Source organism: Hoplias malabaricus, chromosome 1 (genome assembly GCF_029633855.1).
Source record: "Hoplias malabaricus isolate fHopMal1 chromosome 1, fHopMal1.hap1, whole genome shotgun sequence".
Lineage (NCBI taxonomy): Eukaryota > Metazoa > Chordata > Actinopteri > Characiformes > Erythrinidae > Hoplias > Hoplias malabaricus.
Window position 1 is genome coordinate 49,627,995 of NC_089800.1, and position 13,067 is coordinate 49,641,061.

Genomic DNA, 13,067 nt, shown 5'->3' on the forward strand with positions numbered 1-13,067 from the left:
GAATTGTTCGTTTGATATTCAGTCACGTGTCCAAAATTTTAGCTGGACATGTAGTGCACTATTCCAATGCAGAAGTCAAAACCAAACAAATACAGCAGGAAGGATTCTTTTGGGATTGAGCTTTGGTTTTCATGCATTAATTTTCCTGACGTGCTTTAATTTAAGTTTGAAAACAAAAATGTCATTGTCTATGTAGAATTCGTTTGGGCATATTTTAAAAACAATGTTTACAGTAACGTTACACAGAGCAGTTGCATGTCTAACTTATCTGCGTCGGAACTAATCACGCAGCAGTGTGTTGTGGTGGGGCTGTATTACGGCGGTGTGCTGGGTGACGTGGTTTGTTTATAATGGCGGACACTAAAGTAGAAAGTTCAGCTGAGAGCCCAGCTTTGGTCTCAAACAACGCAAATGTCTCCTCGCACAACAACAACCCCCTGGCCAGAAAGCTCCATAAGATCCTGGAAACCCGGCTGGACAACGACAAGGTCAGTGAGCATGTCTGTCTCGTACAAAAACGTCAAACATGAGCTAACGTTAGCCTGCGAGCTAATTTACTCAACAAGAGCTAGATATGATAATATTGATGTTCAGAGTGATTTAGTTCACGCAGTGAAAACACAGCGTCTAGTCTAACACTTAGACTAATTCCCGCAGCTCATTATATCTATATTTTAACGTTAACTTCCTTATCTTTTCTGCTATGTGTTTAGCTTGTTCTATACTCTAATGTTCTTCATTCATTGACCATTGTATTAGCTCCACTATTACAGATTTGAATCCATGTGTAGCTCTGCATACAGTATCAGCCCTATTTCTCCCTGTTCATCACTGGTGTTCTGGATCATTATCAGCACTGCAGTGGCACTGACATGGTGGTGGTCTGATAGTGAGTGTTGCTCTTGTACAAGTGGATCAGACACAGCAGTGTTGCTGGGAGTTTTGAATGGTTGGATCACAAACACCAATCCAGCACAAACCACAGACACAGAATAGTGTTCCTTCTCTGCAGAGAAAACAGTTCCACTGCTCTGCAAACCAATGCATGGGGGGGTTATACCCCTCTAGTCAACACTTTGTTTACTAAACCTCTTTTAATGATGACCTGACCACTTTATTAAAACAAATCCTCTGGCCTGTAGTGGGAGCCCAGTCCCCTACTAATCCAGAGTGATTAATATCCTGTATGGCTTACTGTACTTTAATATAGGGCTTACTATACTATAATTTTATAACAATCAAAATGGCCAGAGCTACACATTAACTATAACTTAAAAAAACTAAATATATATATATATTTTTGCCAGGTACTACACCACCATGGTCTCTGTTTTCCTAAATAATTACCATCTAACAGAATGAGAATAGAATAAAATTAATTGATTTTTTTGATAGAATTTTTCTGATGCTTTAAAAGAATGAATGCCACAGATGTGCTCTGAAATAAATAATGCAGCCTTTCACCTGCTGCCCATATACAAAAGCCCATGTGCGTTTATATGAAGGAAATGAAACACTTTTACACACATTCATTATTTCCTTGTTAAATTAGAACAATACTTTATTATAAAATTACAATTCTAAATCAGTATTCTTCTGGATATAGGTGCCAGGGTTCAAAACCCCACATGTTTACCCCAAAACCCCAAGATTTAGCTTGAACTCTATGGGTGATAATTATATGTTCGTAAAAATTGCATATTAATGTTTTTAACTTTACTCAGGCACGTAAGCAGTAATTGAACTGCACTAAAATGTTACTGTATATCTGTAACATTAGTGGCTAGTAGTGACAAGCTTCTTGGAAAAAGTCAGAAGTTTGCTCCAGCTGTATCAGTAAAATGATTTAGACTATGATTTTTTATTTTTTTTTTTTTTTTGTTGCACTATTGAATATTGTCTGAAATCAACCATGTTTACCGAGTAATACAGAATAAGCCTCTACCCAAAGAAGCTACATATGTTGTACCTGTATTTGTAGGAGATGCTGGAAGCTTTGAAGTCTCTCTCTGTTTTCTTCACTGAGAACAGTCTACGTACACGTCGAAACCTGAGGGGTGACATCGAGAAGCGCAGTTTGGCCATCAATGAAGAATTTGTACGGATATTTAAAGATGTGAAAGAGGTAAAACTAATATAGCTGTTAAACCGAAATTCATTCTCCATGTTATGTAATGGCTGGTGTCGTATAACATACCATTAATCTACCGTCTCAAAATGTATTTATTTTTCTGTGTCTAGGAGTTGGAGAGTATACATGAAGATGTTCAGGCCATGAGCTCCTGTTGTGAAGAAATGACCAATAGGTTAAAGGTGTGTTTTTGTTTGAGCTGATTAAAAACAAAAATTCTAAGCCTAAAAATATACTGATTTTTTGTGATAAAACTCCACTAATTTAGTTTAGTTTAAGAGTATCTATAATCCATGTACAAGTAACTAACTCTTAAAATCAAAACGAACATGGCTCCCAGGTTTGAACAGAGCCCTCACTCCATTTCCAGCAGTCACCTTGATGCTGGCTGGCACTGCTGAATATTTCCTCTTTGAAACTTTGTACTAAATACAGGGAAATTAAACGGGGAAATTCAGCCTGGCTTTCTTATACTGTAAAGCTATGGAACCCATCCCATCAACTTTTATGGTGACTCTGCAGGCGAGGGCTGGAGACAGAGACAGGGACAAGTTGTATATTAATAGAGCCATGTAAACTTATCAAATGTAAAGGGGTAGAGTTGAATCTAAGCCACTTTTAAGACTCAAATGATGACAGTAAGGATTTAAGAAAGCTGTTCTTTGGCTTCTTATGTGCTAACTGAATTTTGTTTGCTTGCAATAGGCAGTGAAGGAACAAACCCAAGACTTGATCTTGAAAACCAACAAACTACAGGGAGAAAAGTAAGTTTTTAAATGTTATCTACATAGTTCAGTCAAAAATAAATAAATAGATCTAAATCTAACAAAGCCACAATACTAAGACAATCAGTTTAAGAAATGACAGTGTTTGGAGCAGAGGGTTCTGAAATTGAAGATTAAACTGTGATGTTTACTGAAGCTGAAGATTAAAAGTGAGGCAGCTAATGATTAAAGGAAAAACAAATGGTGATGCCGTCTCAAGCAAAGTGCAAACTAAAGACAATGTCTCTTTAACATTCACCACAGCTGTAACAGGTGAATGGAGAATGCACATGCTTAATTAGCTAAAGATTAAACTGTTTAAAGCTGCTGTAATATACAGATTTAGATCTAGGCCCCAACAGTCCGAGCCTTGAAAGAAACATCCTGAAGCTAATTACTTTGTGGTTTTTTGTATTATGTATATACCTAGTTGTTAACCAGTGCAATTGGAAACACTTCATGCATTGATTTTGAATGAGATTACAAAGTATATTTCAACTCTTTAGACACAGCGGCGGTAAAGAATCAGTGTAAACATGCCATGTAGCTGTTGTACATAGAGGACTGCCAAATTACAATCTAATATTAAACCTGTCTGTTGGTATAAATAGTTTCAGATATTAAAAACATGGAAACAGCCAACAAATCTTAACGATATGTCTCTTTTGTTACATGGCTGTACATTTGCTACATTAGTGGCAATAGTCAAAAAACCTAATACAGCTATTTTTATTTGTTTATAATCTCTATTTGATGATATATTCCCATTAAGGGAGGAGAACTTTTGATGCATTCTACTTTCTTTGACACTTTTCAAATTGCAGTAATTGAATGATAAATGCTATAATATTCCTTAAATATTTTTTAAATTCTTCAGCAAAATTGAAATGATATTTATTCATATTTTGTTTTCTGTTTGAGTTACAAAAATGTTTTGAGTATTCTCAATAGGAATTCAAATTACATTTTGCTTGGTAACAGTCATTAACATTTAACTGCAAAACAAATGAGCTGAGTGAAAAACGTGATTCTACCTCAGTATGAAGTAAGTGCTTTAAAATATATGTAAGAGGCTGTTAATTGACTGAAAACGGCCTATAAATCCACCAAAAAAGAAATATGACAGATTGTCACTTGGAAGAACAAGAAGAGGGAGCTTGTACATTTATTAAAAACTGATGATGTCCCTCTGTCTGTAAACATAAAATGCCATTAATTATATATAAATTGGGGAGAATCAGTTGATTGCTTATGCCTAGAATATTTGAAAGTAAACAAAGATGAAGGGAAGAAATAATTTATAAACCTCATTTACAGAAATGGGGTTTCAGAAACTTGCAATGAAAACTTGTGTGTAACAAAAAAAAGACAAATGGTTTTCTGTCTTTTCAATGACAAACATAAATCTATTGGTTAAATATAAACACATTTAGAAATGGAAGCCTGGAACACACTGAAAAAAGCTGGAACAGCATGTTTATCACTGGGCCACATCGCCTTTTATTTTAATTCTAATATTTAGTTTCTTAAAAGCGATAAAGATACTAATTGTTGCAGTTTTGCCAGTGAATTTTCCTAAACAGACTACAGTATAATCAAAGACTTTTTGAGCAAATTATCAGTGAAAATGTCAAATATTCATGTTCCATGTTATAGGTCAGCTACTCTAGATTTAAATAGATAAATGCTGCAGCAAATTAAATCTCCCTGCATTATCAGTGTGGTTATTGGTAAGAGGTTCCTTTATTTGCTCAAGTGACCAAACTTTAGACACTGCAAGCTGAATTGCAGTTTCAGTACAATGGCAATGTCTTATATAGTCATTCATTCATTCATTCATTCATTATCTGTAAACGCTTATCCAGTTCAGGGTCACGGTGGGTGCAGAGCCTACCTGGAATCACTGGACGCAAGGCAGGAATACACCCTGGAGGGGGCGCCAGTCCTTCACAGGGCATCACACATGCACTCACACATTCACTCACACAATCGCTCACACCTACGGACACTTTTGAGTCACCAATCCACCTACCAACGTGTGTTTTTGGACTGTGGGAGGAAACCCACGCAGACACAGGGAGAACACACCAATTCCTCACAGACAGTCACCTGGAGCAGTACTCAAACCCACAACCTCCAGGTCCCTGGAGCTGTGTGACTGCGACACTACCTGCGGCACCACCGTGCACGAATAATTGTCATCACTTCTCATTCTATTTCTGTAGTTGGTCGAGCAACAAAATGGGAAAACTCCCCTGAGCGTAATTGCATTGTTTTCTACTCCTAAGATCTTTGTCTTTCTGACATCAAGCATTACTTGAAATTGTTTTGTCAATTATTCGTCAGACATTATGTTGTATCCTTAGCCAGCCTCTGGGCTGCTCCAATATTCTGTTGGTACATGTGGGGAATATGAATCAACTTCCATAGATTCTTAGATTATTGAGAAATTTGACTTCTCATGAGCTCTAATAAATGATTCATGAGCCAGCGCTGGAAGTTTCATTCCTGACTTAATTCAGTGCAGAATATGTAATTAATAGTCTCATCTCTTGTTTGCTGCTCATTTTAAATTCAGCTTATTTTGGTCTCCAGAAGATAACACAGACAGTGGTAGACACAACATCATCTCCCCCTGGACCACAGAGGAAAGAAATGGGCCTTTTGTGGCAGGAGTTCTGTGTTCAGATCTGACTTGAGCAGTTGAATGGCAAGCTATTAGAAGTACTCCTCTGGGGCCTGAGGACATGAGGACAGGGCACAGAGACAGCAGGTGATGAATTGATGTCCTCAGCCGGAGCATTTCCATCACCTTTTGCCACCCACAGATCAGTTTTATGGTCCTCACTGGTGCCGCACTCTTGTTTATGACCATTGAGTGACTGCCAATAAAACTCATTTGGGTGGAATTGATTGGAGAGAGGGGGCTGCTGCGGAGGTGACACAGCCGCTCAGCAGAATGTCGCGCCTCATCCACTGCCAATGACAGAGAAAGAGAAAGATGGCTTGAGCATGAGAGTGAAATAGTAGTGATCTAAGCAGAGATGTCATGACTGCTGGATCTGGCGAGACTGAATTAGACAGGCTGAGTGATTAAACATAGCTGAAAGCATTGTGGCTTTCCCGTGTCTCTGACCTTGCACAACTGCTTGGGCCGCTGGCACATCAGCCTGAGCTGTGTCCAACAGATGTGTTGGTCAGCTTTTGAATCCATGCATCAGTGCCCCAGCCTCAGACCTTGAGAACAATGCGCTAAAAAACAACAGACATTGTATGTGGTCCTTATAAATGGATATTGTTTTTCAAGAAATGGCAAATATGCTGGTCCTGAGAGGGTGAATTGCTCTCCCAGGTCTCCTGAACTGCCTCTTTTTTTTACACTCATAACCCTTTGATACAAAATGAGAATTTCTGTATTTGTATTTGTAATTGCGCAGATTCAAAACCATTTGATATTGTACAATATTTGTATTTAATCTAATAAACTTTGACTCATAGAATTCAAGTTATTGTTCATGTCACTATGATTTCCCTACTCATAACAGGCTGAAAGTTTATTAAAAAAAATAAATAAATAAAAAAAAAAAGGTTTGTGGGGATGGAGCCAGCGACCTTAAGGTTCCAAACTTGTTTCTATAACCTTTAGGCCATGCAGTACACTTGGTAATTCGTTATGTTTGCCATGGATGAATCCCAAAAAAGCTTGCTATAAGAGGTCTGCTTAAATTCCAAATAAATGTTTTTTATTGTGGAAACATCACATTGCATAAAAGCAGACACAGGTCATGTACAGTGTTGACTTTTGACTGTAGTTTCAACTATGACAGCAGATGACCTGCTCTTCAGTGACGTGTTGGTGATGGATGCAATCACTAATGGTTCCAGTGTGTTTGTGTTGGTTTAAGTTTCTGATGGCGCTCTGTCAGTGGTTGGTCTTTGTCTCATTGGGTCTCAGAGTTGCTAGTTTAGATCAGGTTTTGATTTTTTTTTTTATTTTTTTTTTTTTTTTTTTTTTTTGTGGTGGAAGAGTTGCTTCTAACAACTAAAAGTAACAATTTTGGTGCAGTGTCCTTTACAAAATCAAACAGAGTGTTCCTTAGACATGGAGTGCATGTTCTGGTTCTATTGACATTGTCATTCCGTCCCTTTGGGAGCAGTTCTCTCTCAGTGATATTTTCATCCATGCCTCCACAGTGCACAGAGCCAGATGGGAATGTTCCTGCCAGTCTGGCTGCTTTATAACCTTCCCTGACATTTTTTTTTGCCTCAAAGATGCCGGACAAGGACACAGACTACTCATTAACTTACTTGGAGACAAAGGCCCTACAGAAAGTAGTTTTTCTGATATCTCAGCTGGACTTTAGGCTCTTGGATATCTCTGCTGGACTTTCCTACAATGAAGCACAGTCCCAGCTGACCTTTTGAGGGTTCTTTTTGTGACAGCCCTTGTATTGTGGTTGATGAAATGGACCAGCTTGCTGACCTTTTTTATTTTGACCTCTCCGGACACTCGCAGCCTATTTTTGAAGAACATGACATGGCATTTCGAGAATGCACAAAATTACCCTGCTGTGGAGGTGCAAAGCAAAGAAAAGCGGTGGTGGGGTTTGCTTTAGCTTGCTTCAGCAAATGTTTTCTGGTGTTCTCTCTTCCTCAAGGGTGGTCACAATTACTCAGTTAAACTCAACTTAAATAAATTCATTAAAAGGTCTTGAGTAATCAGGAATAAACTCATTCATTCATTATCTGTAACCGCTTATCCAGTTCAGGGTCACAGCGCATCCAGAACCTACCTGGAATCATTGGGCGCAAGGCGGGAATACACCCTGGAGCGGGCGCCAGTCCTTCACAGGGCAAAACAGACACACACACACATTAACTCGCACCTACGGACACTTTTGAGTCGCCAATCCACCTACCAACGTGTGTTTTTGGACTGTGGGAGGAAACCGGAGCACCCGGAGGAAACCCACGCGGACACGGGGAGAACACACCACACTCCTCACAGACAGTCACCCAGAGCGGGAATCGAACCCACAACCTCCAGGCCCCTGGAGCTGTGTGACTGCGACACTACCTGCTGCACCACCGTGCCACCCTCAGGAATAAACTGTAGACAAAAAAAAAAAAAAAAAAAGATGAACTTTTTATTAACATTTTTTGAAGGCTTTCAATTACAAGTAAAGGTTTTTAGAATTTCTGAAAAGTTATGGCCATCATTGTTTAGATGAATCCATTTTTATTTCAGATTTTTGTTTTGTTTCTACTATGATTATTTAGTTAAATGATAATTGTATTGTATTGACTTTTCCGTTGCCCACATAATCTATTTTCACTGGTCAGTTTCTTTCATTTCACTACTTAGTTTATATAATGATGTCACCTATTGGCCAGAAGGTTTAGTAAACTATATTGTATAAGAGAACTTTTTTCCTATTTTATTCATACGCTCAGTGCTTCCTTCAGAAATGTTGTACTTGCAAAGGGCATTTCACACTCGCTGTTTTCTTTTGTCCCTTCCAAAAACATTTCAGACGGCCCTGATCTCTGTGACAAATGAGCATTTCATGTTGACGAGAACGTGTCTCGCATCCTCTGTCTACCTCCCACCTTTTCCCATCACTCAATGCCGTAGTGTCATTTGTTAGCATTTAGCACCAGCATTGCACAAAGGAACTCAAAAGCTTTGGCTTGTGATGAGAGGAGAGAGGGGGAAAAAAGCCCTGAACAAAGAAGGCTGAGGACAAGCAAACAGACAGGCACCTGATAGTATTGATTGTCCAATGCTTCTGGCTCTTGCTTCTCCTTTGAAAGCAGCGATCATTAGGGGGATGTAAGGGTCACAACTGCACACAAGTGCTTCCTAACAGGGCTTTGATGTTATTATGTGAATCTTATGCCATGTGCTTAAATACCTAGCTCATATTTGCTCAGCGATGTATATCAATATCAATGGAGCTCAGTGGCACCATTCACAGTCATCAAAATGTAAATGTAATTTTTCTTTCAAACTCTTAATTGACGTCTGTAGTAGGGCCACTCCTTATATTCCACTTGGTCAAAGCCTGCAACTGGAAGAGCTCTTCTACAAAGATGTCTCTTAGATGCTGTTTTGTTTCACTCAAATAAACCAGAATGATGTGGAGTGAGCAAAGTGTAAACTTTTATTTTGTAGCTGTCCATCATTGTGTGAAAGGACCAATAGAGATGCTCCAATATTACTTGGAATACAATCTTTTTACACTGACCTCCATTAAAAAATAAGGATTTTCCTTCTTCTGTACTACTCCTGTTAGGGCGGGAAGGGCAGCTGCTGTGTTTAAATAAAATATTGACAAACATGGACAATTAATGATTTTTCATTGCACTGCAATTATATGTAACACTTTTTTTATTTATTTTTTGCTTGCAAAAGGAATAAGCGGTTTCAGACAATGAACGAATGAATGTATTATGGCTCAGTAGTATTGTATATTTGTGCGTCAAGTGACTCTCACCCTCATTCGTGAGCATGAAGTTTCTGATCAGAGGAAAGGCTTTTGAAACTAGTGTCAGACATATGTTTAGAAGTGAAGGGACGTGCTGTTTGTAGAATGATAACTTTGTTTTGACCATGGATGGCTGATCAGGATATTTCATCAGGCTGTCTCTGAGTCCCTTGTTTGATTTCGTGGCCTTGCGTCTAATTACAGATGCATGAGCGAGCATGTTCACTGAAGCGTAGGATAGAAAATGTATTCCAAACTTTTTCCCATGACATGAAACTAGACTTTTCGTCGTTTGAACATTTGATGGACAGTGCAGGAGGGACCAAAAGAAGAAGGAGTGGATAGTTTAATCAGATAAGGGTTTGTGATTGTGATCAACTGAAGTTGCAGCAGAATGTTAAGATATTGTCAGTGGTTAATACAAGCATTGGGTGATTTTAGAAGCCAGAGAAAGGATCTGCTGTGTTTCTCAGATGAGCAGGTAACTGAATGTCCCTCAGCAGGACTGATGTTTGACTGACTAATCACTTTATGATTGCCAGATTGTCCCAGAGCCTCAATGGAACAGCTGCTGATGCCATAGGTCAAAATTAAATAATTGAAGTAAAGTGATCTGGCGAGGACACTGAACACACCTTATTATTATTATTTTTTATTAAACTGTGAGAGCACTCTTTAATTTTAGTATCCTTGGTTTGACTTTGAATGCTTGTATGTGTGTGGGAGTTCCTGCTGGGAGAGGTTATTAAAAGTTGAATTTATTTTCCTATTAGTAAGTCATGTGAGATGTTTAATTATTGCATGAGAAGCCTTTCACCAAAGATCTATAAGACACGAGATAATTGAATGAAAATATCAGAATACTTAATTAAATATGAGAAAATGTAATAGCTTGTTAGAGAAAGCTGAAAATGTAAAATGAAACTTGAACAGATGGATTGAAATTCTCATGAAAACCTGCATTTGTTTAATGACAATGGTGCACATTTGACATTGACCCATGTGGTGTCATTCTCTGTTTTAAGACTTTGCATGCTGAGTCACATCCAGTGAGAAAGCTCATAGCAAAAATCCTAACTATCTGGAGAATGTATAGACCCCAGTAATAGGAGCTCACATCAGTGTTGCTCAACTGTGGAAAAAACTTTTTAGTAAGCTAACGCTGTTAATAGAATCTAATAAATGCATGGTTAAATGATGTCTTGTATAGAAACAGAATCAACCACAATGACTCTTTCAAAGGATAGTTTGTTCAAAGTAAGTTGTATTTTGTCGTAAACCACACTAAGGAAGTGTGATGTTAAGAAAGACACAAATACGTTAAGCCTGTTGAGGGGCTTTGTGGGTTAAATTACTGCTCCAGGTGACTGTCTGTTAAGAGTGTGGTGTGTTCTCCCTGTGTCGGCGTGGGTTTCCGCCAGGTGCTCCGGTTTCCTCCCATGGTCCCAAAACACACATTGGTAGGTGCATAGGCATCTCAAAAAGTGTTCCTAGGTGTGTGTGAGTGTGTGTCACCCTATGAAGGCCTGGCACCCCCTCCAGGTTGTGTTCCCAGTGATTCCGAGTTGGTTCCAGACCCACCGCGACCCTGAACTGGATAAGTGGTTACAGATAATGAAGATAGGCCCCTCACCCATTTCTTGTTGGTGTATTCAGATAAAAGGGTGTCCTGCGACTTTTGACTCTATACTTTATAGCTCATTACTCATCCCTCCCCAAATAAAGAACTTCGCCCGAAGTTCAGTAAGTGTTTTTGCACGGAAGTTCTTTCAGATATGACCAGTTTGTGATGTATCATGTAGAAATGTACAGGTTTTAAAATATCAGCCACTCTTCACTGATCATGGCTGCTGTCGTTTAGTCGGTATCCTTTGAGAGATGCTATCAATGCCACATTGGAAAAACAGAAAGAAGTCTGCCTCATTGTTTTGTTCAGCATCCTCAAATCACCAGAGTGAAGGGCTAGAGACATTTAAACAGCAATGAACAAAACATTAATGATGTCACTTTGCTACCATAGCAACCTTGCAACGTGAAAAGATATTTTAGGAAGAAGAAACTTATTTACTTACATGTCTGGGACTCGATGGATTTCACATTTTACATTAGATTTCAGTTTAAATGTTTTTATATATATTTTGTTTTTGAAAAAACCATATACTTTAGAATTATGCGATCAAACTAACATTTCACTTGGTTGATCTTTCAGTTGTTCATGTGAATCAGGGGACTGACGTGTGTGTGTTTGTTCTTCTTGTTGTTATTGAGGTACACTCTTTCCCTCAAGCAGCTTCTGCTACTAGCCAGGCTGTTATTGTAAATAAGAATGCGTTCTTAATGACTTGCCTGGTTAAATTAAAGGTTAAATAAAACATGAGCCAACCAAATTAAAACTGGTTAACAATGCAGGCCAGTATTTAATGAATTTACTAGATGAATGCACACATGTATTGCAAAGTATTTCCTTAATTCAAGATATAATGGTAATAGAATTGTATTTTATAGGTAGTTCTGGAGGCATATGTGGGTCTGTAATATTAAGTCAAGGTCTTTTTAGTATTTGTCTTGAAGAATTTCACTGAAACAGTAAACACATATGTGGTGTATTTAGTGAAATGAATGAAAACAAAGACTGAAGAAAAGTGCTTTATCTCACTCAGCTGATTAGAATGGGACACGCAAACCCATTTTAAGTCTCTAGAAATATCCCACTCATACAGTTTTAAATGAATGTCAGTAATTAAGAAAACTCATTAGAACTGAACTGGGATCTGTGAAGATTTATCTGTTAAGCCGTCTGGCTATATGGGGTGATTAACCTTTTCTTTTCTTGTTTTCATCAAGCCCAGAAAGTTGAGTTTGATAATTGCTGTGTTTGATTGAGGGGACTCAGGTGCACAGTTCTTTAATGTGTAAGATTCTTAATGACTCTGCTATCAGTAATTGTGGAAAATTGATTTGGCATTTTTTCCTTTGTGTAGCAAGAGCTTTATCAAACAAATTACACTCTCAGACACTCCTTTAAAAATATAGCAGAACCACAGTTTTTCAGTCCATATATTCTGCATAAATAGCTCTACTGTGATGAAAAGCAAATATTCAGACCCTTATCTGCATGTGGTTTATTTTCAGTGCATGTACGGCCACTTCAAAGTTTACTATAAGTTTAAAGCAAATTTAAGCTTACAAAAACACCCAAATCAAGATAATTTGGCAGTATGTTTGCCTTGGTTAAATGTCAGTGTACTCAGATTCACTTTCTTGGCTGATGAGATGGATTGTGTTCCAGTTCATGTTTTGTTCTGTGAAGTATGTTCCCATGCTTCACTGTGGACATTTTTTCACCCCCCTTCTTCTTTCTTTTCTAGAAGTGTTATGGCTGATCAGTGTATTAACTGAATATATTTTTAATAAAGGTGTCTGAACGCTGGTTTCACCTCACTGCAAAAATAAAAATAAAGTTACCATCAAACACTTCCAGAACTCTTGATCATCATCAGCAAGACAGCAGCACATTCTGTTTTCTAGCAGATATCTTGGTATTAAAAGCCTTATCAAACTACAGGGTGGGCCATTTATATGGATACACATTAATAACATGGGAATGGTTAGTGATATTAACTTCCTGTTTGTGGCACATTAGTATATGGGAGGGGGGAGACTTTTCAAGATGGGTGGTGACCG

At 38.2% G+C, this 13,067-nt stretch overlaps 1 protein-coding gene across 1 annotated transcript in view; it reads left to right on the top strand.

Moving 5' to 3' along the window:
• Positions 1 to 312: 312 nt before the first annotated feature.
• The window catches only part of cog6 (component of oligomeric golgi complex 6), a 33,691-nt gene continuing 20,936 nt past the window's right edge, over positions 313 to 13,067 (top strand). Inside the window, exons 1-4 of the mRNA XM_066678889.1 lie at positions 313 to 488; positions 1,982 to 2,125; positions 2,242 to 2,313; positions 2,837 to 2,895. Coding sequence (XP_066534986.1) covers positions 351 to 488; positions 1,982 to 2,125; positions 2,242 to 2,313; positions 2,837 to 2,895 — 413 coding nt within the window. The 5' untranslated portion in view covers positions 313 to 350. The remainder of the gene's footprint in view (positions 489 to 1,981; positions 2,126 to 2,241; positions 2,314 to 2,836; positions 2,896 to 13,067) is intronic.